We start from the raw sequence: 25,846 nt of genomic DNA, 5'->3' as shown, positions 1-25,846 counted from the left end.
ATTCCTGGTCTGGGAGCTAAGATCCCACATGCCTTGTGGCCGGAAAACCAAGACATCAGAAAACTGAAGCAATGTAACAAATTCAATAAAGACTTTAAAAATGGCGCCCCCCCCCCCACACACACACACAAAAGGCTTAAGAGAAAAAGAGGATGAGAACAGGAGAGCCTGCAGTTGGATCCTCCATTTTATGCTCAAACATGGGGCTTCCCCAGTTGCTCAGCAGAATCCACATGTAATGCAGGAGACAGAGAGACATGGGTTTGATCCCTGGGTCAGGAAGATCCCCCGAAGGAGGGCATGGCAACCCACTCCAGTACTCTTACCAGGAGAATCCCATGGACAGAGGAGCCTGGTGGGCTACAGTCCATGGAGTCTCGAAAGAGTCGACACCACTGACCACACATGGGGCCCAGGCCATCTCTCCAACTGTCTGGCTGAGGGTGGCCCTAAGTCTGCATTGGTGGCAGGTGTCTACTGCTGAGGCAGGCAGGAAATACCACGCAGCATCCGGCTGGGGTTTTAGGCACTGGTGATGCCCCTCACCGGTTCCCTTCCTGGGCCCTGCTTGCCAGGAGTGAGGTCACAGAAAATGCCATTGTTTTGGAAAAACCTCCCCACTCTGCAGCCCTCTGCCTGGGGCCATCGCCTTGGCCCGAGGTAGTCGCTTGCCCACAAAGGCCGCACTGTGTGACCCTCTGAGTGAGTTTTCATAAATCAGACAGCAAACAACCAAACCCTCGGGCCAAGTGGACTCAGTGCTTGTGCCAGGGGTGATGGGGCAGGTGCGCGTCACCTGGCCGGGGAAGCGGGTGTGAGGGGCGTGCTATTTTTCAGTGGGCGCAGCGAAGGGTGGATCAGCCGGCCAGACCCGGTAAATTGTTATTTACAGTTTCTGAGCTTTTAAAAGAGGAGCCTCCGCAGCATCGGCCCTGACTCCAGACCTGCCGCAACATGATGCCCCTGATCACCCTGCTATCCCTGCTCATGCTGGGAGCCCAGGCCTGGCATGGGGTCGAGTGGACCTACTCAGGTAAGTCCCATCCCAGGGGCAGTGCCCACTTCTCGAGGGTGAAGCCTGGTCAGTCGGGGTGACCACGTGTGACAACTGTGTGCGGTGCTGTTGGGGGCTCCGCATCTCAGGCTGGGGGAGACCTCGGTTAGGGAGAGGAGGACAGAGTTCTCCCCGTTTCTGGATCCCTGAATCAAGCACAGGGTTTCTGCTTTTCCACTCCTGGTGCTGGCTTGACAGCCTGCTCAGTGCTTCTGACAGCGAAGCCATTTGCACTCTCTGTCTGTGGAGATAAAAAATAAAGCGGTTATATGGAGTGAAGTAAGTCAGAAAGAGAAAGACAAATACTGTATATTAACGCATGTGTATGGAATCTAGAAAGATGGTACTGATGAACCTATTTGTAGGACAGCAAGGGGGATTCCTGCAATGCAGGAGACCTGGGTTCAGTCCCTGGGTTGGGAAGATCCCCTGGAGAAACGAATGGCTGCCCACTCTAGTATTCTTGCCTGAAGGATTCCATGGACAGAGGAGCCTGGCTGGCTATAGTCCATGGGGTCACAAAGAGTGGGACATGACTGAGCGACTATCACTTTCACTTCAGTAGAGATGCCGGCATAGAGAACAGATTTGTGGACACAGGAAGGGGAAGAAGAGGGTGGGACGAATTGAGAGAATAGCATGGAAACAAACAAATTACCATATGTAAAACACATTGCCAGTGGGAATTTCTGTGTGACTCAAGGAGCTCAATCCAGTGCTCTGTGACAACCGAGAGGGGTGGGATAGCATGAGTGATGGGAGGGCAGTTCAGGAAGGAGGTAACATATAAATGCATGTGTACTAAGTCGCTTCAGTCATGTCTGATTCATGGACTGTAGCCCACCAGGCTCCTCTGTTCATGGGATTCTCCAGGCAAGAATATTAGAGTGGACAGCCAGGCCTTCCTCTAAGGGATCTTCCCAACCCAGAAATCAAACCTGTCTTTTATGTCTCCTGAATTAGCAGGCAGGTTCTTTACTACTAGCATCACCTGAGAAGCCCAGACATATGTATACCTATGGCTGATTCATGTTGATGTATGGCAGAAACCAACACAGTATTGTAAAGCAATTATCCTCCAATAGGAAAAAAAAGTGGTTGAAGGGAGCTCCCTGCAGTCCCACTGAAAATGTATGGGGTTTGCAAGAACTTTCTTATTGGAAATTCCATGATGCACAGTTTATCTAAAATGACTCAATGTGCCAAGAACCGAGTGACCACTACACGGCCTCTGAGCTGGTCTCTCACCATTGCCTAGCCCTGCTGAGGCCCCAGACTCACACCTTGAGCCCCGCTTACAGGACATGAAGTGGAAAAAAAACCTCTAGTGTTTGCCACAGGCCCACATGTGAGCCAAAGAGAGGAAGATTGTGGGGTTCAGATAAGAAACACCTCTTCTGTGTGGCAGGAGCAAAAGCACTGCCTGGCCCTCCTCCTCTATGTCCTGGAGGGAGGCATGGGGCCCAAGAGGATGCTCACGGCTGCTGGAGTCAGGAGCAAGCAGGTTTTGAAAGTGCTCTCTGCACAGTCCACCCTGGCCTCAGATACTGCGGGGAGTGTCCACCTAGGGTGGATGTGTGTCCTGTTAAGTCAAGGGCAGCAGAGGTAGGGACAATCGTGGGAGGGTTCAGGAAGTCTGGCAGCAGAGGGTAGGAAAGCCAACTGACCAATCATTCTGTCTGACCCAGAGGATCCCTCCCTGGCTCAGCGCCATGAGACCCCAGGGTTTCTGCTTGGGCAGGCCCGTAGATGCTGAGGGTAAGGACAAGCGAGGATTCCCACAGTGCAGACTGTTCCTCTCAGCTCAGCATAGCCTGAGACTGTGGCCTTCTGGAAGCACCAGGAGTACAGGAAAGCTACTGCAAATACCTCTTGGAAACACTTGAGAAACCCTCATGCTGGCAAAAGCCTTTTGGCAGTGCTCAAGACGTCTGGCCTTGGGACTTCCCTGGGGTGCAGTGGTTAAGATTCTGCACTTCTAATGCACAGAGCCGGGGTTCGATCCCTGGTCCCAGATCTTAGATCCCGCATGCCAGGCAGCGGAGCAAAAAAAAAAATTCTGACTTTGATGCTTGCATCTGCTTCTAGGAAAGACTTGTCTACAATTTGGTGTGTATTACTGAATAGTGAGGAGAGGAGGAGAAATAAAGAATTGACTTTTTATTGAACCAGGAAACTATAAGAGGCCCAGATATGATCATCTTTCTCAAAATAACCTGTGGGTGACACAGCTGCCCCCTGAGAGGGGAAAGAGAGCTGGAGTCCCTGTTACAAACAGGTGAGACCAGAAATCCACAACTGTTTGCAGGCTGAATAACCCATTACAAAGACTTGCTTTTTTTGTTGTTTTATTTTTTTAAATTTTTTGCCTGTCCACACAGCTTGTGGGATCTCAATTCCCAGTCCAGGTATCTAACTGTGGAAGTGCATAGTCTTAACCACTAGACTATCAGGGAATTCCTATGCTTTTATCACTCTTTTTTGTTATTAGTAACTACCTTTAAGAAAACAAATTTCCTTTCTTTGACATTTTTTCAACTAATTTTTCTAGGTTATCCTTGAACCTGATGCTTCATTTCTTGCCTTGAATCCACAGTGTAGGCACCCAGGTGGTCTTTACAATACTGGGAACCAGTGAAGGGGGGTTGGGAAAGAAAAGAGGTGGGAAGGTCCTGCCGTAGGGTGCAGATGGGGCTTTGATAGTGTTGAGGGCTGTGAAAGGAAACTGCCACTCAGAAGTGAGGAAAAGCCCTTAAAAGTAACACAGGAAGGCCAAGGCCAAGGATCCCTCAGCACTGTTTATCAGCTGTGCGCTGTGCCAAGTTCCTGTAGTTGTGTCCGACTCTTTGTGACCCCATGGACTGTAGCCCGCCAGGCTCCTCTGTCCATGGGATTCTCCAGGCAAGAATACTGGAGTGGATTGCCATGCCCTCCTTCAGGGGATCTTCCCAACCCAGGGATCGAACCTGTGTCTCTTTTATCTCCTGCATTGGCAGCCAGGTTCTTTACCACTGGCACTGTAGCCAGATCCCATATTCATCAGCTGACAGTCACTCAAAGAAAAAAACCAAAGCTAGGTCTTAAAGATAGCCATTGCTTTCAAAATACTAAGTCATGTTCTCAGGGCCAGTGGTTGCAACAGAAAAATTAGGAACCAGCCCCGAAGCCCCCCAGGGTCTGTGAAGCTGATTCAGATGTCCTTCCTGCCTCCTTGGGCTTCCCAGATGGCTCAGTGGTAAAGAATCCATCTGCTGTTGCAGGAGATGCAGGTTTGATACCTGGGTCAGGAAGATCCCCTGGAGAAGGAAATGGCAACCCACTCCAGTATTCTTGCCTGGGAAATCCCAGGAACAGAGGAGCCTGGCAGGCTACAGTCCATGGGGTCACAAAAAGTTGGACACAACTGAACAACTAAACAACAACAACAGCCCGCCTCCTGAAGGCCCTGCTCTGCTTTCTAGAAGGCAGACCTCTGGCCTTGATCTCAACCTCTGCTGGCCTCCCTGGCCAGGCCCTGCTGTGAGCTACCAGCTCTGGCCTCTATACTGAGTGAAGTGCCCACAGAGAGGGCCCAGCTGGGCAGCACCTCTCACTGTGACCCCCTTGCCTCTCTCCCATGTCAGAGGGTGTGCTGGACGAAGCACACTGGCCGCTGGAGTACCCGAAATGTGGGGGGAGAAGACAGTCGCCCATTGACCTGCAGATGAAGAAAGTTCGGTACAACCCTTCTCTGAGGGCTCTGAACCTCACAGGCTACGGACTCTGGCACGGGGAGTTCCCCATGACCAACAATGGCCACACGGGTAAGGATGGGCTACAGACCGGCTTCTGTCCCTGGGGGGAGAGCGGGGGAAGTGGGCGGTGGGGGAGGCTGGTAGGGCTGCCCAGAGCTAGACATGCAGAGTTGCAGAGTGTGGCCTGGGGGCTGCAGGTGTTGAGTCCTGGCACTTTGTCCCGGGTCGCGCAGCTGCTGTCTGTACACTCAGTTTTCCACTCACCGCTTCATTCCCCACTGGCCTCTCTCCAAGCCCACTCTGACTCAACCAGTGGAAATTCAGCGGACAGACAGGCGACGCAGTGAAGCTGCATGGCCCACTGTGTGTTCTGTTGATCTGTGCCCTGGTCTGATTGGCCACGTTTTATATGTGAGAAGGTCGGACAGGAAAGGCTGGGTGTTGGGGCCTCCCTATTTTAGAAGCCCAGACTGGACACTTCTAAAATCCGGCTATACCTTGGCACACATCTTTCTCATTTTCACCAAGTGGGTTGTTTCCTCCAAGCCTCTAGACAAGCCCAGAGGGAGGTATTTTTTAGGCTAAAACCAGGGACTTTGAGAATCCAAGGGACTTCCAGTCATACAGTCTCTAATGGTCGAGCTGGACCCAGTCCCCGTATGTCGATTCCTCCACTGTGTCCTCCTTGGAAACATCCCTTTCTACTCCCACTACTGTCCATTTGCATAGGCTTATGGGGGGTAGGGTCATAGGACTCAGATTTCCTCTTTGCTCTGTTGAGAAAATAAAACCCATTGCTCTTCATGTGGCTGGCGAAGGTAGCAGCCCTCAGATACCTATGATTTGGATCACTGACCTCCACAAATAATTCATGAACGCGTCATTTTATCACGAATGTCAAGATCCTGCTTCCAGCATCACTCTCTGAAGCATCTGGGAAGTTGGCAGAAGAGTGGGACCTTTTCAGATTGGCTTATTTCACCTGTGCTGGTGTCTGACTCTTTAAGACCCCATGAACTGCAGCCTGCCAGGCTCCTCTGTCCATGGGATTCTCCAGGCAAGCATACTGGAGTGGGTTGCCATGCGCTCCTCCAGGGGATCTTCCCAACCCAGGGATCTAACCGGGGTCTCCTGCATTGTAGGCAGATTCTTTGCCAGCTGAGTTACCAGGGAAGCCCTTCTTTCACCTAGTCATGTGCATTGAAGGTTCCTCTGTGTCTTTTCACAACTTGATAGCTCCTTTCTTTTTCAGCATTGGATTGTATTCCATTGTCTGGATGCACCAACGTTCATTTACCCATTCACCAACTTAAGGACATCTTGGCTGCTTCCAAGATTTAGCAATAAGAATAAAGCTGCTATAAACATCAATAAACACCAATGTGTAGATGTTTGTGTGGACATAAGGTTTCCACTCATTTGGGAAAACAGCAAGGAGCATGATTGCTGGATTGTATGGTAAGAGTATGTTTAGTTTGGTAAGGAACTGCTCATCTCTCTTCCAACGTGGCTGCACCATGTTGCATTCCCACCAGCAATGCATGAGAGTTCCTCTTGCTCCACATCCTTGCCAGCATTTGGTGTTGTCAGTGTTCTGGATTTTGGTTATTTTCATAGGTGTGTAGTGGCATCTCATGGTTGGTTTAATTTGTATTTCCTTGATGAACTGTGCTGTGGAGCATCTTTTCATATGTTTATTTGCCATCTGTGTATCTTCTTTGGGGAGGTATCTGTTATGGTCTCTGGGTTATTCGTCTTCTTATTGTTGAGTTTTAAGGGTTCATTGTATATTTTGGGTGGCAGTTCTTTATCAGATGTGTCTTATACAAATATTTCTTCCCAGCCTATGGCTTGCTGTCTAATTCTCTTGATGCTCTCTTTTGCAGAAGTTTTAAATTGTAATTGAGCCCAGCTTATCAATTCTTTGTTTCATGAATTGCGTCTTTGCTGTTGAATCTAAAAAGGTACCATACCCAAAGTTATCTAGATTTTCTGTTACCTTCTAAGAATTTTATAGTTTTGTACATTACATTTAGGTCTGTGATCTATTTTGCATTAATTTTGGTGAAGCATATAACGTCTTTATCTAGATTCTTTTGTGTGTGTGTGTGTGTGTGTGGATGTCTAGTTGTTCCCGCACCATTTGTTGAAGAGACTCCCTTTGCTCCATTGTATCACCTTTGCCATAGGCTTCCCTGGTGGCTCAGTGGTAAAAAATCCACCTGCCAATGCAGCAGATGAAGGTTCGATTCCTGGGTCAGGAAGATCCCCTGGAGAAGGAAATGAAAATCCACTCCAGTATTCTTGCTTGGGAAATCTCATGGACAGAGGAGCTGGGCAGGCTACAGTTCATGGGGGTCACAAAGAATCAGACACGACTCAGCAAGTAAAGAACAATAACAACATCACTTTTGCTACTTGGTTAAAGATCAGTTGGATGTATTTATGGGGGTCTATTTCTGGGCTTTCTTTTCGGCTCACCGATCTATTTGTGTATTCTTCCACCAAGACCACACTGCATTGATTATTGTAGCTTTTTTTCTTCCCTGGCCTTGTGGAGAGGCATGTGGGATCTTAGTTCACGACCAGGGATTGAACCCATGCCCCCTGCAGTGGAAGAGCAGAGTCCTAACCACTGAACTGTCAGGGAAGTCCCTACTGTAGCTTTTTAGTAAGCCTTTAAAAAAATTAATTTATTTATTTGGCTGCACTGGGTCTTAGTTGCTGCATGTGGGATCTAGTTACCTGACTAGGGATCAAACCTGGGCTCCTAGATGGGGAGTATAGCGTCTTAGCTACTGGACCACCAGATGACCCTACTGTAGTTCTACAATAAGTCTTAAAGTTGGGTATCATTGGTGCTCCAACTTTATTCCCCTCCTTCAACACTGTGTCAGCTATCCTGGGCCTTTGGCTTCTCCATGTGAATGTCAGAATTAGTTTGTTGACATCCACAAGACAACCTGTTGGGGTTTTGATTAGGACCACACTGAGTCTCTAGGTCACATTGAGAAGAACTGACATCTGGACAATAGTAAGTCCTCCTATCCAGGACTATGGACTACCTCTCCATTTTTTAAGTTATTCTGTGATTCCTTTCATCAGAATCTTTCAGTTTTCCTCATATAGATCTTGTATATACTTCGTTAGCTTTATACCTAATTATTTAGTTGGGAGGGAGTGCTAATGTAAATGATATTGTGGGGTTTTTGCGGCTTAAACCACAGAGTTTTATTTTCTCACTGTTGTGGAGAGTAGAAGTCCAAGATCAAGTGTCGCAAGGTTAGTTTCTTTTTCAAGGCCTTTCTCATTGATTTGTAGATGGTCAATCGGATTGTATTCTTAATCTCAAATTCTACTTTATATGTCTATTTTATGTTTATATCCTTCCATTTTTATTGTTAGATTAGAATACAGATATAAAATTACATTTTAACAAAAAGAAATTGAAAACACACTTGGATGTTGAGAGAAAGTGCTGCAAAAGTTTCTAAAGCTTATTTTCTTCTTTTTTAAAAAATATTTATTTATTTGGCTGCACCAGGTCTTAGTTGCAGCATGCAAGATCTTCAGTTGCGGCGCGTGGGATCTAGTTCCCAGACCAGGGATTGAACCCCGGGGCCCCCTGCATTGGGAGCATAGACCACCAGGGAAATCCTTCTAAAACTTGTTTTCAGTTTCTCTATTTTGTTGTAGACATGAGCACAGAAAATGCTCAGATCATGTGGTTTTTCTGGGCTGATAAGAATCTGGTTAAATTAGTTCCGAACAAAGAAGAGTCAGTTCTGGAAGTTAAATCAATTGTCAGAACCTGGAAGGTTCAGCAAATTGATTTTGGGGAGGACAGCTAGTTGGCCTTACCTTTTCAAAAGCACAGTGATAAGTCCAGAAGTGCTGCCATTTTTCAATCTGGCCTGTGCGATCCTGTTGATACAGCTTGAGAACTGAGACATTCTGTCTGCAGGGGATTGTGTTTCTGGGGAAACACGCTTATCGGGATCTCTGTTACGGCTCATGTGGTACTAACTGTCCTCAGCTCTGCAGTCTCTGGACACAGAAAACTGAACATCTTCTTTGATAAACTCTTCCATTTTTTCTCATGGGAGCATTGACTTTGAGGCTGGCCACATTTTAAGCACTAAACACAAAACACCTGTTCTGCCAAAGGGCATGTAAAACCTCAGAGGCCAGATTCCTGCCTTCTGGCATATTATGAAGCTGTCATCAGCTTCCTGCTGCTTCTGGAAGGGAAGAAGGGGGCATTTGACAGATATCAAATTCCTAATTTGGGGGTTTTTTGGCCACACCTTGAGAAGTGTGGAATCTAATTGCTTGATCAGGGATCCAACCCATGCCCCCTGCATGGGAAGTACAGAGTCTTAACCACTGGACCACCAGGGAAGTCCTCAAAGATCTAATATATGCTCGTTAAGAAAATGTACTTGCTTATAACTATCATCAATGACTTTAAATAGAAAACCTTGTTAACAAGACAGATGCTGACTGTCCCTTTCCGAGTCCTAAGTTATACTCTCATAGATATTTTTCTTGGTCACTTTTGGGGTCACTCTGCATGTCTCCCTTTTGCCTGACTCATTCCAAAATATAGAGTTTTCTCTGAGGCCCGAGCCAGTGGAATAAACAAGACAGCTGTCTGGCCAGAGTGACTTCCCTGTAGAAAGTCTGTAGGGCCCAAGGCATGAGTTATCTAGAAGACTAAACCATTTTCCTGTTGACAAAAACCTAACATTTGAAACTGTTGATGATTACATCAAATTCAATCCCATGCTGAGAGTCTGCGTATTCCCTGACATGCTGCAGAATTTGATCTCTTGTCTTCTGAAAACCCGTTGAGGCCTGCAGTGATGATGTCCTGTCCAGGCCTGGTTCTGCCTGGACCTACAAAATGAGTGACTGCAAATCTTTCTACCTCCCTGGGTTGGCTCTTCGGTCCATAAAATAAAGGGACTTTTCTAGGAGTCCAGTAGTTAAGAATCTGCCTGCAACTGCAGGGGACACAGGTTTGATCCCTGGTCTGGGAAGATCCCACATGCCATGGGACAGCTAAGCCCAAGCACCACAACTACTGAGCCTGTGCTCTAGAACCCAGGAGCTACAACTATTGAGACCACATGCCCTAGAGCCTGTGCTCCACAACAAGAGAAGCCACCATAATGAGAAGCCAGCACACCACAACTAGAGAAAGCCTGAGCAGCAATGAAGACCCAGAGCAGTTCAACCAAAAAAAAAAGTGTAGAAACCCTCAGGGATGCTCCTTTCTATGCAGCGGGATGGGTTGTTAGTTGGGCTGGTTCTAGAAGTCAACATGGGATGAAGATTTTAACCACATCGTGGAGAAGATTATGACCTCAATTCGGCCTTCCAGGGTATTCACCTCAGGTAGTAAAAGTAATCAAAACAGTCCCAAGAGGCCCCATTTCCTGTTCCCTACCCTGTGGGCAAATTTCAAAATTGGCCACAGCTGAAGAGTGGAATTCTGGCTTCCACACTCACTAGCCCTATTTTTTCAGGGATAATCAGTTGGACCTGCCCTTTGGTGTCCTGCTCCTGACCTGCTGGTCCTGAGTGGGAAGGTGTGTGCCCTGGGACAAGTGCCTGTCCAGCCCAGCTCAGGGCCTGGTCCCCAACTGGCCCTGTGTGCCAGTTGCCTCCTCAGCGGCGGTCACCCTGCCCATGGCAATCTAGGTCTGTCTATAGCACCTGCTTGCTCCAGGAGTGGGCAGGTGAGCAAGGATGCTGCCTCACCTGTGGGCCTGCCCTGTCCTCGCCCATCTGCACACTCCCCGCCCCTCGTCTTCTCTTCTAGTACAGATCAGCCTGCCATCCACCATGAGCATGACGACATCCGACGGCACGCAGTACTTAGCCAAGCAGATGCACTTCCACTGGGGCGGAGCGTCCTCGGAGATCAGCGGCTCTGAGCACACTGTGGATGGGATGCGATACGTAATTGAGGTACCTTCAGGTTCCTCTTTCTTTCAAACCCCATAGTCATGTTTGTGATACTTTCTTTTTAAAAAATATTTACTTATTTATTTATTGGCTGTCCTGGGTCTTTGCCACTGCGAGGGCTTTGCTCTAGTCTGCCACCCCATGGACAGCAGCCCTCTACGCTCCTCTGTCCATGTGATTTCCCAGGCAAGAATATTCGAGTGGGTTGCCACTTCCTCCTGCAGGAGATCTTCCCAACCCAGGGATCAAACCCAGGTCTCCTGGGTCGGCAGGTGGATTCTTTACCACTGAGCCACCTGGGAAGCCCTGTTTTAAAAAATATTTATTTATTTTATTTTTGGCTGTCCGGATCTTCATTGCTGCTAGGCCTTTTCTCTAGTTGCAGTGCTTGGGCTTCTCATTGCGGTGGCTTCTTTTGTGGAGCGCGACTGTAGAGCCTCAGACTTCCATAGCTGTGGCATGTGGGCTCAGTAGTTGCAGCTCCCGGGCTCTAGCGCATAGGCTCAGCAGTTGCCGAACAGAGGCCTAGTTTGCTCCTCAGCATGTGGGATCTTCTCAGATCAGGGATCAAACCCAGGTTTCCTGCATTGGAGGCAGATTCTTTACTACTGAGCCACCAGGGAAGCCCTGTTTAATTTATTATTAGTATTATTTTTTGGTGGCTCTTGCTGCTTCTAGGCTTTCTCTAGTTGCAGTGAGTGGGGGCTACTCTCTAGCCATGCTGCACGGGATTCTCACTGCGGTGGCTTCTCTTGTTGTGGAGTTCAGGCTCTCGGGTTTGCAGGCTTCAGCAGCTGTGCTGCACCGGCGGAGTTGCCCCTTGGCACATGGGATCTTCCCGGACCAGGGATTGAACTGGTGTCCCGTGCATTGCAAAGCAGATTCTTAACCATTGGATTACCAGGGAACCCCTACTTTTCTCACTACAACAGCCAAAAACACTTTGTGCAGTGATGAGTCAGGTCACCCTGAGGTTAAATTTATTTTTCATTCACTCACCACTAATCACTGTTCTGTGCTGGGGGTTCCGGTTGGGTCCCCGCCTTCATGAAGTCAGCCTGAAGCAGGAGTATACAGCCCACCGAGTGGGGCAAGCTCTCTTTAGTTTCAGCTGGATTTCTGTGTGGTAGATTTGCTGGTTTCCTCTCTTGCTTAGGATGGATGCGTGCCAAGTCGCTTTAGTCGTGTCTGACTCTTTGCAACCCCGTGGATCGTAGCCTGACAGGTTCCTCTATACATAGGATTTTCCAGGCAAGAGTACTGGAGTGGGTTGCCATGCCCTCCTTCAGGGGATCTTCCTGGCCCAGGGATTGAATTTATGTATTTTAAGGCTCCTGCCTTGGCAAGCGGGTTCTTTACCACTAGTGCCACTTAGGAGGCTTCATAAAGATAGCGTATTGGATTCTACTTCAAAAAAGAGAGAACTGATGAGACACTAGTGAGGATTATCACTGCTTCAGCTGACCATGTTTTGACAGTGGCCTCCTGAGGTAAGGGGGCATATGCCCACTCTGGGGAGACCTCAGGAGAACCCCGTGGCCTCATACGATCTCCTAGAACTCTGCCAGCTTGTCTGCCTAGGGGAAGGTGAATTGCCATCTCCCCATAAGAGACGCAGGTTTGATCCCTGGGTCAGGAAGATCCCCTGGAGGAGGGCATGACAACCCACTCCAGTATTCATGCCTGGAGAATCCCATGGACAGAGGAGCCTGGCGGGCTACAGTCTGTGGTGTCACAAAGAGTCAGATGTGACTGAAGCAACTTAGCACACAGCACACATAATCCCACTCATGCTCTTTGCATTCTTGGAGAATTTTCTGGGCTTTTTTTTTAGGGTCAAAATTTTAATTTAAACTTGATTCACATATTTTATACATTATTCTTTTTTATTGATATACATATTATTGAAGTATAGCTGATTTACAGTTTCAGGTGTACAGCAAGAAGATTCAGTTATACATATATACATGTGTTATTTTTCATATTATTTCCCATTATAGGTTATTACAAGATATTGACTATAGTTCCCTGTGCCATACAGTAAACTTTTGTTGCTTGTTGTGTATCTGTTTTTTTAAAATTAGAAATCTAGCACTTATTCTTACTAAGCAAACAAGTGGTATACATTATTTTTTTGTATGAGTACAGGCTATGCAAATTAAGCTGTTTCAATAAATATTAGAAATGTTCATTACTTTGCAAATATAAAGCAAAATCAGCTAATACAAGCAATACAATCCTGCATTAACCAGAGCTTCTCCCCATGAACTTTTCTCAGCCCTCTCCCCATGTCCTTCTCAGAACTTTCTGGTCTTAGATCTTGTAGCCCAGATGGAGGGAGATGGTGGTCAGCAGTGTTTGTCGGTCAAGCAGAGGTGCCAGATGAAGCATCTTTTTTTCATTTTCCTCCTTTCCTGAAAACCTGAAGCATTTGAAAGTTATAGGAATTGCCCTTGACTTGCCCTGATAGCTCAGCCTGTAAAGAATCTGCCTGCAATGCAGGAAACCCTGGTTTGATTTCTGGGTTGGGAAGATCCACTGGAGAAGGGATAGGCTACCTACTCCAGTATTCTTGGGCTTCCCTGGTGGCTCAGCTGGTAAAGAATCCACCTTCCGTGCGGGTGACCTCGGTTCGATCCCTGGGTTGGGAAGATCCCCTGGAGAAGGGAAAGGCTACTCACTCCAGTATTCTGGCCTGGAGAATTTCATGGACTGTGTAGTCCATGGGGTCACAAAGAGTCAGACACAACTGAACAACTTTCACTCCCTTTCTTGTTTCCACAGATTCACGTCGTCCACTACAATTCTAAATACAATAGCTATGAGGAAGCCCAGAAAGAGCCGGATGGTTTGGCTGTGCTGGCGGCCCTGGTTGAGGTAGGCTGAACCTACACACTCGAAGCTATAAACTGGTGTCCAAACAAGGTGTTAAGTGTAGAGAGAGGGTTTTCCTGCTTGTCTCTCCTCATGTATTCCTGAGCTTACAATTCTTGGAAACACTGACTTGATAAAAAATCTACTCTTTTAAAGAAAAATGTTTGTCTACTTATCTGGTCTTAGTCATGGCACAAAGGATCTTTGTCCCTTATTGCAGCATCCAGCATCTTTAATTGAGACGTGTGATCTAGTTCCCTGATCAGGGATTGAACCTAGGCCCGCTGTATTGGGAGTGTGGAGTCTTAACCACCAGACCATCGGGGAAGTCCCTGAAAGACCTACTCTTTCCCCAGTCCTTGCTCACAGTTACTGTGGTGCTTCTGGGTCACCAACCTCAAGGACCTTGGATGATCTGGACAAGCTGAGTTAGAAGAGCTGATCCCAGAGGGGCTGACTTGACAGAAACTGGTCTGAGGACGTGAGGAAGCCTGCGGCCCAGTAGACAGAGGCCACATTTCTGCATTCCTCAGAAAGTCTGGAGAGTGGGACTTATGTCTAGGCAGCAAGAAATGGTCAGTGAATACGATCCACTCCCCAAATAAGTATTGTATTAGCTTCCCTGGTGGTTCAGCTGGTAAAGAAACCACCTGCCAATGCAGGAGACACAAGAGACACGGGTTCAATCCCTGGGTCAGGAAGACTGCCTGGAGAAGGAAGTGACAACTGTCTCTAGTATACTTGCCTGGAAAATTCCATGGACGGAGAAACCTGGCAGGCTACAGTCCATGTGGTCACAAAGAGCTGGACACGACTGATCACAGCTCATCAAAACCAAGCGTTATCAGTGCTCTGGAAATGGACCAAAGACAGTAACAAGGTAAAGCACTTATTTAAGATAAATGCTGAGAATTTTGAGTAAGAACAGTGGGAGTTTGTGGGCTTCTTGCCTGGTACTCTTTCCATCTGCTAACTTGGTCAGCAAGTAATCCTAAATGAAATCAAACCTAAATATTCATTGGAAGGACTGATGCTGAAGCTGAAGCTCCAACACTTTGGCCCCTTGATGGGAAGAACTGATTCACTGTAAAAGACCCTGATGTTGGGAAAGATTGAAGACAAGAGGAGAAGGGGACAACAGAGGATAGGATGGTTGGATGGCGTCACCGACTCAATGGACATGAGTATAAGCAGACTCCGGGAGATGGTGAAGGACAGGGGAGCCTGGCGTGCGGCAATCCATTGGGTCGCAAAGAGTCGGATACAACTTAGCAACTGAACAACAACAACTTGGTCAGCAAGGTAGTTTCCTCAGGGCAGGTGAACAGGAGAACCAGCAGCTTCACTGCCAGTTACAGGGATTCATTAGATTGCTGATAAAAGTAGCAAACAACAGAAAAGACAGGAACCAGGAGAACTCACAGCTTTGGGAGTCTATCACGTCCTCACTGAGGTGAGTGGTCAGGGGCAGACCAATCAGAAATCTAACTGGGAGATCCTGAAAATGAGAGAGACACAGAGAGCTTGTGTCAGCTTCCCAAGAAGGCCTGATGGAACGTGAAAGCTGAGTCTGACTTGGTAACTGGCTGACCTTTGAATGTGCTCCTCAAGCCACACACAGATCCATCAGCTTGGGCTCCTGGGGTTTGAGCACAACCTCTACTAAAATCACTGAGTGACTTTAAAATTGTGCTGACCATAGATGGTCCTAGGCTAAAAAAATAAAAATAAGACTTAAGACCTGAGCAGATCCATCAGCTGCTACACAGTACTATGGACATATATTCTACAGATAAAGCCCAGGCAAGTCACTGAATAGTTACATGAACAACAACAAAAACTCTGCAGGACAGTTTTTAAAAATCAGAATTTAGATTAGCTACCATATGTTATCTAAAATGTCTAGGAATCAAGGAAAAAGTTCAGCATGCAAATAGGAAAATGTGATCTGTATTTAGGAGAAAATGCTCAGTTGTGCCCAACTCTTTGCGACCCCATGGACTGTAGCCCACCAGGCTCCTCTGTCCCTGGAATTTTCTAGGCAAGAATACTAGAATGGGTTGCCATGCCCTCCTCCAGGGGATCTTCCTGACCTGGGGATCGAACCTGAGTTTCTTGTGTCTCCTGCATTGGCAGGTGGATTGTTTACCACTGCGCCACCTGGGATGCTCTCTAGCACAAACTGATGTAAGTTGCACATTGAAGTCACTAGAGCAACCATTAATAACTTAAAATGGTTAAATGGTACACTGAAAGTATTTGTTTAACACAAAAGGTAGCTAGAAGAACAGAGAAAGAGATAACATATTTAGAAAACAGATAAAGGACAGTCAGAAATCGAAGGAAGGGGGTTGGGAGGAAGGAGACCTCCAGAGGGATGTATGGGAGAGAGTAACATGGAAACTTACATTACCATATATAGAATAGATAGCCAATGGGAATGTGCTGTGTGACTCGGGGAACTCAAACCCGGGCTCTGTAACAATCTAGAGGGGTGGGATGGGGAGGAAGGTGGGAAGGAGGGTCTAGAGGGAGGGGACATATATATACTTATGGATGACTCATGTTGATGTTTGGCAGAAATCAACACAATTCTGTAAAGCAATTATCCTTCAATTAAAAAATAAATTTAAGATTAGAAAAAGAAGAAATCCAAGAAAGTCTGAAGTTTCACCCAATGGAAGAATGGATCAGCATCGTTGACTGAAAAGAACCATTGTCCACAGACCTTTGTCACCAAAAGCAACTCTCCTGACTTCTAAAAAGTAAACACTCGTTCAAAAAATAGAGGATGTCGGAGGTCAGCGTTGGAGCAATTTTGCCTTGGACAGTTGGCTCTCGTCCATCCAGTCAAAAGTCCTGAGGTTGAAGAAGGGAGCACTTGAGACCAGGCCCCCTGACCATAATGCATCTGGGGGCCTCCCTGGTGGTCCAGCAGCTAAGACCCTACACTTCCCCTACAGAGGGTATGGGCTTGATCCCTGGTCAGGGAACTAAGATTCTGTGTGCTGTGTGGCAGTGGCTAAAAAAAAAAAAACCCACAATGACTCTGACTGTGGCTGACATTGCCCAAAGCTAAGGTCACTGGGGATATTTTAACAGTGACTTTGGCCATTCCATGAGGATATCACCAGATACTGCCAAGAAGATCTTTTTCTGGCAAGCTGCCAAAATGCTTCAGATCTTGTCTTTCTGGAAGAAACTGGTGAGCCAAGGCAGTTGGTGCAAAGAACAGCCAAACTGTCTCCCCGGATGCCTCCTTGCCCTCATAGCTCTGCCCCATCAGCAAGGATACCAAACAGCTGAATTAAGGGAGATAGTACCAGATGGAGGACCCACCTCCCTTAGGTTAACTGCTCCATGTTTCCCCTGCAGGTAAAGGATTATACTGAAAATGCTTACTACAGCAAATTCATTTCTCACTTGGAAGACATCCGGTATGCAGGTAAGGGAAACCAACAGAAGGTGCACCAGGGCAGAGGAATGAGCCTGCGTGTGATGGGGACGGAGGGCAGGGAGACGGAGGGCAGGGAGAGCCACGGGTGGGGAGGGTTGCAGATAAGCTTTCCAGGGGTCACTTAGCTCCCTGTGCAAGGTCTCTGGCTCCAGCAGTTCCCGTGGTTGGCTCAGGCTGTACACACCTCTGAGAGACCCGTTCATAAACTACCTGTCGATTTCCACAACTGGAACGTCTGGATGGCCAGAGTTCATGAATGAGGGATATTTTCAATTAAGTCACCCTCACCTCTGGCCCCAGCTGGTAGTGATGATCCTGGTCCTTAGACAGAGATGAGCTCCTTGGTTTCTAGTTGAGAAGAGTCTCAAGAGTGAAGCCTCTTGTCACGGTGTCTGTGAATGCAGACACTGGGCTGGTCTCCCTTCTCTCTGCCTCTAGAAGGCAGAGTTCTTGTCAGAGCATTTGCCCACTCCCACGATCAACTCTTGACCTTAAGCTGTAACCATGTCTGCTGCAGCCTTTGTTCTGGGCATCTCACTTTGCCCCGTATACCGGACTCCAGTTCCCTGACCTCAGTCCTCAACCTCTCCAGTAATCTCTTGACCTCCAATTCATGGGCCTCCACATTTTCACTACTAGTCACGCTTCTTGCCTCTCAGTTCTCTTTACCTGGCTTGGATGCCACGGACCATCATACTGACACACCCATGCAAATGCCCTCCATCCCTCCACAAGCTTACATGATAAAGCCCTAGGCCAACTTCTACTTTCTCAGAGTCTGTAGCCAAAGAGCCTATAAGGAATGTGCCTGAGAGAAACACAGATATTTCTAATTGGTATTACTTTCATTCCTAGCTAAAATATAAACAAGTACTAACACTGCTCAGAAATCCTAAAATACTCCTCTGGGCATTTTCTTTTCCCCTCTCCACAATGATTGCATCACCTTTTCTCCTCTCTCCTGAAGCACCCCCTCCCTGGCCCCAGCTTCTCCCCTGAAGGGGATGCCTAACCTCCCACTTCATGGAGAAGGTAGCCAGTCACTCACTCATCTTCTTAACTTGGCAGTCCAGTGGTTAAGACTCCCAATTTCCACTGCAGGGAGTATGGGTTCAATCCCTGTTCAGGGAAGTAAGATCCTGCATGCCATGTAGTGCAACCAGAAAAAAAAAAAAAAAAAAAAAACTTAGAAATTTTTTGCCTGCTCATTGGGCTATGCACTACTAGACTTCACAGCCTTGGTTAAACAAGCCTGTTTATGTATATATTACACTGATATCCTCTTTGCCATTAAAAAAATGCAAAAGTGCTCAGGGAAAAGAGCAGAATTCCTGCCTCATGCAGCATCTTTCATTGCAGCATGTGGGATCTAGCTCCCTGACCAGGGATCGAACCCAGACCCCCTGCATTGATAGCACAGAGTCTTAGCCACTGGACCACCAGGGAACTCCCACGAGTGTCCCCTGTCTATAGACAGGTGAGTATCCCGCCAGGGCCACCCAGACAGAGGAGGTATTTGAGTGGGTTTCTCCCCAAAGTCTTTGCTCTTAACCCTTTCCGGGAAGCAGCACGCTGGGTGATGTTTCCCAATGATCAGGTTCTAAGTTCTTCTGCTTAAATCAGGAGATTTAAACATGGTGAGATATGAGCCAAAAGCTGTCCTCTCAAGGGGCAGCAGTGGTCCCTGACATTGCTTCTCATCCCCTCTATTAGGACAAAGCACAGTTCTGAGAGGCCTTGACATTGAGGACATGCTACCTGGGGACCTCAGCTACTACTACAGCTACTTGGGGTCACTCACCACTCCTCCCTGTACAGAAAACGTCCACTGGTTTGTGGTAGCAGATACTGTCAAGCTCTCCAAGACACAGGTAATGTACGAGATTGCTTTAATATCCAAGTCTCTCCATGGCCTGATCAACACGAGTGCTCCCCTAAATCTTATCTAATGCCAGTACCTGGGCTCCTATAGGGTTTTCTATGTCCTGGGCTGTAGTGCCTCACCTCTGTCACCATGGGTGATCTTACTAGTGCTGTGCTGTAGCGGAAACGGGCCAACAGGCGTCAGAGAGTCCAAGAAATCGGTAGGCAACGCAACAGCAACAACAGGAAACACTGGGACCTGATCCAAGTCATAGGAGAAAATTTGCATAGTGAAGGCAAATATTTACTGAGGGCCGCTCTCACCAGGTATTCTGTGCGCAAACTCCATGTCCTCACGGGGCTACATTCTAACCTCGTAAATAACTTTATGCAAGAAGGACAGCTTCAGATTTAGCCCTTTACCATCTAAAAATGTCTGTAGCCCTTTGAGGGGAAGAAGAGCTGTATCAATCATCTTTTGTCCTTGAGCCTAGCATGGGCACATAATAAGTATTTGTTGAGTTAAATAAAGGACAAATGTTACTGAGGTTGCAAAGCAAACCTTCTAGGTTCCTCAGAATGTTGTTCCTCTTTTAAAATTTTCCATTTCCCTATTTCAGGAAAAAATGCAAAGTCCCCTTATTCTTATACCAACATGTAAAAACATTGCCAACCAGGTTGAAAGTGCCCTGAGATACCTAACAAAAGTCAATGTTCGTTATCTACGAGAAATGCACCTTAAATTCAGATCTAGAAGAATTTCTGCAAATAAAGTTATCTGAGATGAACTCAATTAAAAAAAAAATCACAAAATACCAAGAAAAAGGCACTATGAGTGAGTATCAGCAGAATTAGACCTACAAAGATTTCAGATATTGTAATTATCAGCCAATTAATATAAAGGATGTTTAATATTATAAAGAATGCATAATATCTATAAATAAACATATTCGATATGTTTAATATGTACAAGAGTTTGAAATACAAAGAAAGAACAAAGTATAAAAATGACCAAGTCAACTTGAAAAGTAAATTGTTAATTTCTAGAAATGAAAAGATAGTAACTGAAATTAATAATTCAACAAATGAGTTTAGCATGTAGGACAAGTTCAAGAAAGAATTGGTAAGCTGGAAGACAGAGCTGAGACAATTATGCAAAACGCAGCATCATAAAGAGAAAAAGAGGTAGAAATATGAAAAAGTAGAGAGGTATAGAGAAAATTCTAGAAAGGCCTGAAAAATGTCAAGTTGAAATTATAGTGGGAGAAGAGAGGTGGCATAGAGAAGAGGAATAATTTGAGAAATGTTGACTGACAATTTTCCAGAGGGTTGAAAGGCACCATGTTATATAATAAGGAAGCCCAATGAGTCAATGAAAACAAAAAGGAGCCTACACTAAACACGTCACAGTGAAGCCACAAGCTATCAAAGCAGAGAAGATCTAAATATCAGCCAAAGAGAAAAGACGTATTTCATGAAAGAAATACGGCTAAATACCCATAGAAAAAGATCGAAAGATATTGTCAGAAGAATGATTGGGTGGATGAACGCCAAGGCACACAGTGCCCAGAACCACTTCAGGACTTGAGATCTTTATCAGAGTTATATAAATCCAAGCGCTGGTTCAACTGTTAACTAACTTAAAAAAAGTTACCCAGTGCCTCTCCTCTCATGAATTCCTTTCATGTTGCGGGCAGGTTGAGAAGCTAGAAAATTCCTTATTGAATCACCAGAACAAGACCATCCAAAACGGTTACCGCAGGACTCAGCCCCTGAACCACAGAGTGGTGGAAGCCAGCTTCATGTCTCGCCCTCATCAGGGTGAGTGAGATCAGCTCTCGTTTGTCCTCTGCCGTATGTGATGATAATTTCCTGTTTTCCTCCTTCTCTGGGTGAGCCCCTCTCTTCTGGCCACAGTAAGGGAAGGAGAGTCATCTAAACCTCAGGGGCCGCGGGTGGACCAATCAAAACGGGGCTTGGGCGAAGAGCATGACTCATTTTTCCAGTCCAGGCAGTGGTACTCCTGAGTAGGACAGAGAGGGTGATGAGAACGAACCAGCTCCATAATAGTACCTAGTATTGGCCAGAGACAGTGGGAGAAGCAAGATGTCAGTAACATAAGATGCTCCCATAGAGTGTCGGCTCAAGTTAACCTCATCATATCCAACTCAGATATTTCCCCCACACTTCTATCTTGGTCTGCATTACAAACCCATCCTCAACTCCTCCCATAAATTCCCTCAAGGTGGAGTTAACTAGACCACATAATGCTTATTACCTTTTCTTGGGGATCAGACTGGGGGTGGATTAGCCACCAAATGGCCTTTGAACCTCGCAGGTGGCTCAGTGGTAAAGAAACGGCCTGCCAATATTAGGGGAAGCACAAGATGCAGGTTAGCTCCCTGGGTCAGGAAGATCTCCTGGAGAAGGAAACAGCAACCCACTCCAGTATCTTTGCCTGGGAAATCTCATAGACAGAGGAGCCTGGTGGGCTACAGTCCATGGGGTCACAAAGAGCTGGACACGTCTGGATGCACACAGGTGAAGCTGCAGATGCCAGGATGCTGGAAGCAGGCATAAGTGGTCCAGTTTCCCCTGGACCTTCCAATCCAGGAGGTGGGGCTTCAACTGTGTCGGTTTGACTTACCTCATTTCTGTGGTCACAGGAATGTAAATATTCTGCAATTCCCCATCCCTATTTTGTCCAGTTCTCTGTCAAGTGGTGGTGAACTGCACACATTCCCTGAATTCATTGTCTTTACAGTATATTCCTATTAACCATTCCTGAGGACTTTATTGGAGTAGGAAATGGCAATCCACTCCAGGATTCTTGCCTGGAAAATTCCATGGATGCCTTTATATTCTCTAATAAATAGATCTGGTCTCCAGTCAATATCACCCTACCTCTACATGTGCCTTGCAAAAGTTAAAAATTTCCGTACATACTCCCCAGCACAATAAAGCTCCGTTTATAGTTTTTGCCCCATCTCTCCTGGTTCATTTATTGTTTTCCATTGTATCAGTTTGCCCCTTTCATACAAAACTAACAGGAACAATGACACCAACTATAATTTTAATTTCCCCATATTATACTTTATACAATATTGTTGTTGTTCAGTCACTAAGTCATGTCCGACTCTTTGTGACCCCATGGATTGCAGCATGCCAGCCTTCCCTGTCCTTCACCATCTCCCAGAGTTTGTTCAAAGTTGTGTCCATTGAGTTAGTGATACCCTCCAACCGTCTCATCTCTGTCTCCACCTTCTCTTTCTGCCCTCAATCTTTCTCAGCACCAGGGTGTTTTCCAGTGAGTCGGCTCTTTTCATCAGGTGGCCAAAGTATTGGATATTAACAGTCACAATTTCTTTTTCTAAAGGATGACACCCTCCTAAACAGGTCCAATCACTAGCAGACTAAACAAAGGGAGCTTAGACCCATTGATCTGTCTCCTTGTTCTAATTTTGCTATGCTCCCTGTTTAACATTTTATGCTATTCTTGCAACAAGCACAGCTTGTATCATTCTCCTTAGGCCACTTCTCCAATGCTCTTTCTGTTGCAGCAGGGCAGGAGTGTCATTCCAATGTACCCTCATGAGCAATACCTCAGAGGTTCTAATAACCACTTCTTAGTCCAGAATGTCCCATCTTGCAGTATGTCATTTTGGCCCTCACTTCTGAGACTTGCTATTTAGGAGGAGTACACTAACCCCCAGGCTTCCCTCGTGGCTCAGTAGTAAAGAATCCTCCTGCCAATGCAGGAGACTTGGGTTCCATCCCTGGTTTGGGAAGATCCCTAGAGAAGGAAATGGCACCCTGATTCAGTACTCTTGCCTGGAAAATCCCGAGGACAGAGGAGCCTGGCAGGTTACAGTCCATGGGGTCACAAAGAGTCGGACATGACTTAGCAACTAACGACAGCGATAATAGCAACAACATACCAACTCCCAGGAGATAGGAACAGGGCTTCTTCCCAACCCCAGCCAAGGGATCTGAACAATGCCCTTCCTTTACTGAGAAGAGAACAGAGAACTGATCATCTCACTCCTACTTTACTCAGACCCAGACTTCTATGTAACAACCCAACTGTACAATCCACATGGTATTTCATAGTTCTATAGTATCCATGCCAGATTGGTTAATATGATCAACTCATCAAAGATGAATGACCTGAGAAACAAAGATCAGTTATAAACACAGGAGAATAGCAAAATCGGCCCTCTTGCAACTTATTTATTAGAAAACACCTATGTATTCTAAGGTAAAGGCTACTGAGCTTCACATGAAAAAACCAAGGGTCAAGGGTTTTACCATCTTTGACATGTCACCCCTTGGATTCTGGCAGCTTACAAGCCTAAGTTCAGACATAGCAAGGATGCCTGAAGCCAATGGGATGGGAACATGGCAGGCGTATGAAAGAATCAAAAATATTTCTCCTAAATATACATGTAGGGAATGGTATATGGCTGTCCTGTGTCTCCTGTTTTCACGAATCTCTTCAAAGTTCTGACTTTTTCCTGTTAACTCTTCTTTTTATAGAATACACTTTAGCCTCCAAACTCCACTTTTATCTAAACAATATTGACCAAACCCTTGAGTACCTGAGAAGATTTATTGAACAGAAGATAACAAAGAGAAAAAAACAAGAGAATTGGCCTTGAAGAGTGAGCCCTGCCTTCTGCCCAAGAAGCCCTGGGTGACCAGATCATACCGTTTCTACCAAGGCAGCTACTTAATTTACGATTAAAACAGGAGAAACCGTCATCCATGAACAGAAATGAGATGGCTTAAATGCATGAGAAGGGTTTGAGCGAGATGATACCAATGGGAATTGACTGGAAAAGAAATTTAACTACCCTCCTATCGAATCACGTACATTGATTTGTCTTAATTAGAAATCAGCCTGAAATCCTAATAGCATTTAGATGAAATAAAATAACTTTGGAAATTTGTTATTTAAGAACTTCTCGCTTCTATTCCTTTGTGCCATTTCAAATATTGTTTCTTTGCTATATCCGGAGGGACCCAGGTGATGGGGTAGAAATGAAGGTGGGAGGGATTTCCAGCTTTTTTCAAAAGTTCCCACTGACGTTATTGAAAGGTTAAAAATGAAAGTTTCCAGTCAACAACTGATATTTTTATCACTTTTATGAAAACTGTAAGTACTATTGTTTGTTTGTATTATTATTGTTAATTTATGCTTCCAACTTTCCACTATTACAACAATGCAGAGTAGGAATTTCAGTCGTGTCCAACTCCCTGTGACCCTATGGACCATGGCCCACCAGGGTCCTCTGTCCATGAGATTCTCCAGGCAAGAATACTGGAGTGGGTTGCCATTTCCTTCTCCAGTGATAAAGTGTGAAGTGAGTGAAGTGAAGTGGCTCAGTCGTGTCTGACTCTTTGCGACCCCATAGACTGTAGCCTACCAGGCTCCTCTGTCCATGGGATTTTCCAGGCAAGAGTACTGGAGTGGTTTGCCATTTCCTTCTCCAGGAATTTGGCTGAGTTTAGCTTTAAAAACCTGACTTCCCTGGTGTCTCAGACCAGGGAAGAATTCACCTGCTACACAGGAGACCCGGGTTCAACCCCTGGGTTGGGAAGATCCCTTGGAGAAGGGCATGGCAACCTACTCCAGTGTTCTTGAAACCAAAAAAATAAACCCAACACAACAACAAAAGCCAAAAACACCCAAAGAAAAAAGTAAAATGGTTTCAGGTGATATTCATTTGGGCTAATGTTATTTCTCTAGATTGTCATTGCGAACATTTTAAAAACTATCTGCATTGGCAGGTGGAGTCTTTACCACTACACCACTTGGGAAGCCTTTTTAAACTAAATTGCTGTCAACTTTGTGATCCAATAGTTTTGTCCTGGGAGGGAGCTGTGGAGGACAGAGGGCACATTGCATCCTAGTGACAGCAGAAAAAAGACGCTTACTCCTTGGAAGAAAAGTTAGGACCAACCTAGAGTATATTCAAAAGCAGAGACATTACTTTGCTGACTAAGGTCCATCTAGTCAAGGCTGTGGTTTTTCCTGTGGTCATGTATGGATGTGAGAGTTGGACTGTGAAGAAGGCTGAGTGCCGAAGAATTGATGCTTTTGAACTGTGGTGTTGGAGAAGACTCTTGAGAGTCCCTTGGACTGCAAGGAGATCCAACCAGTCCATTCTGAAGGAGATCAGCCCTGGGATTTCTTTGGAAGGAATGATGCTAAAGCTGAAGCTCCAGTACTTTGGCCACCTCATGCGAAGAGTTGACTCATTGGAAAAGACTCTGATGCTGGGAGGGATTGGGGGCAGGAGGAGAAGGGGACGACCGAGGATGAGATGGCTGGATGGCATCACGGACTCAATGGACGTGAGTCTGAGTGAACTCCGGGAGATGGTGATGGACAGGGAGGCCTGGTGTGCTGCGATTCATGGGGTCGCAAAGAGTCGGACACAACTGAGCGACTGAACTGAACTGAACTGAACTGACAGCAGAAAGTGTGGTTCTTTAAAAAGCGACAAAAACAGCCTCCTGCTGTCAGGGAGAAGAAAGCCACCTGGCCAGCCATCCTCTTCAGGGGCAAGTCTGGGTCCCCCAGGAGCGGAAGCTGGGGGGACCCCCTTTGCAGGTTCTGCGATTTCAGAATACTAAAACTCGTTTCCGTGAGTTCATGGTTCTCGAGAGAAGTTTTGAGAAACAAAATATCCCTTAGAAACAGCCCTTTAGTTGTTCCATGGTGCTCTCAGTGGACGTTCCTCTTCAAGAGTGCCGGAAATTTCCCCGAAGGCCTTCTGCGCGGGTACCATTTTGTGAAGGACTAACTAAAGCAAAGGTTTTTGTGAAGGACAGATTAGAGAGAGGTGAGTGGACTGGCTGTGTTTGAAGGGAAGTTGCTGCCCTCCA

At 46.3% G+C, this 25,846-nt stretch overlaps 1 protein-coding gene and 1 non-coding gene across 2 annotated transcripts; one reads left to right on the top strand and one right to left on the bottom strand.

Annotated features, from left to right (window-relative positions):
• The first annotated feature begins 954 nt into the window (after positions 1 to 954).
• Positions 955 to 23,613, top strand: CA6 (carbonic anhydrase 6). The gene is made up of 8 exons (XM_052654281.1): positions 955 to 1,033; positions 4,678 to 4,857; positions 10,616 to 10,764; positions 13,546 to 13,638; positions 17,011 to 17,080; positions 18,806 to 18,963; positions 20,653 to 20,776; positions 23,492 to 23,613. The coding sequence occupies exons 1-8, from the start codon at positions 955 to 957 to the stop codon at positions 23,611 to 23,613; spliced, it is 975 nt and encodes a 324-aa protein (XP_052510241.1).
• Positions 18,466 to 18,538, bottom strand: TRNAD-AUC (transfer RNA aspartic acid (anticodon AUC)). Its single transcript has one exon. It is a non-coding gene; the product is annotated as a tRNA-Asp (tRNA).
• Positions 23,614 to 25,846: the final 2,233 nt, after the last annotated feature.

This window comes from Budorcas taxicolor, chromosome 16 (genome assembly GCF_023091745.1).
Source record: "Budorcas taxicolor isolate Tak-1 chromosome 16, Takin1.1, whole genome shotgun sequence".
NCBI lineage: Eukaryota > Metazoa > Chordata > Mammalia > Artiodactyla > Bovidae > Budorcas > Budorcas taxicolor.
This window is presented reverse-complemented; position numbering and strand designations above follow the sequence as displayed.

Coding starts and splice junctions, on each gene's coding strand:
- CA6 (XM_052654281.1), top strand. CDS start 955: ATGATGCCCCTGATCACCCTGCTATCCCTGCTCATGCTGGGAGCCCAG. Junction 10,765..13,545: donor GGATGCGATACGTAATTGAG/GTACCTTCAGGT, acceptor TTGTTTCCACAG/ATTCACGTCGTCCACTACAA. Junction 17,081..18,805: donor GGAAGACATCCGGTATGCAG/GTAAGGGAAACC, acceptor CCCCTCTATTAG/GACAAAGCACAGTTCTGAGA.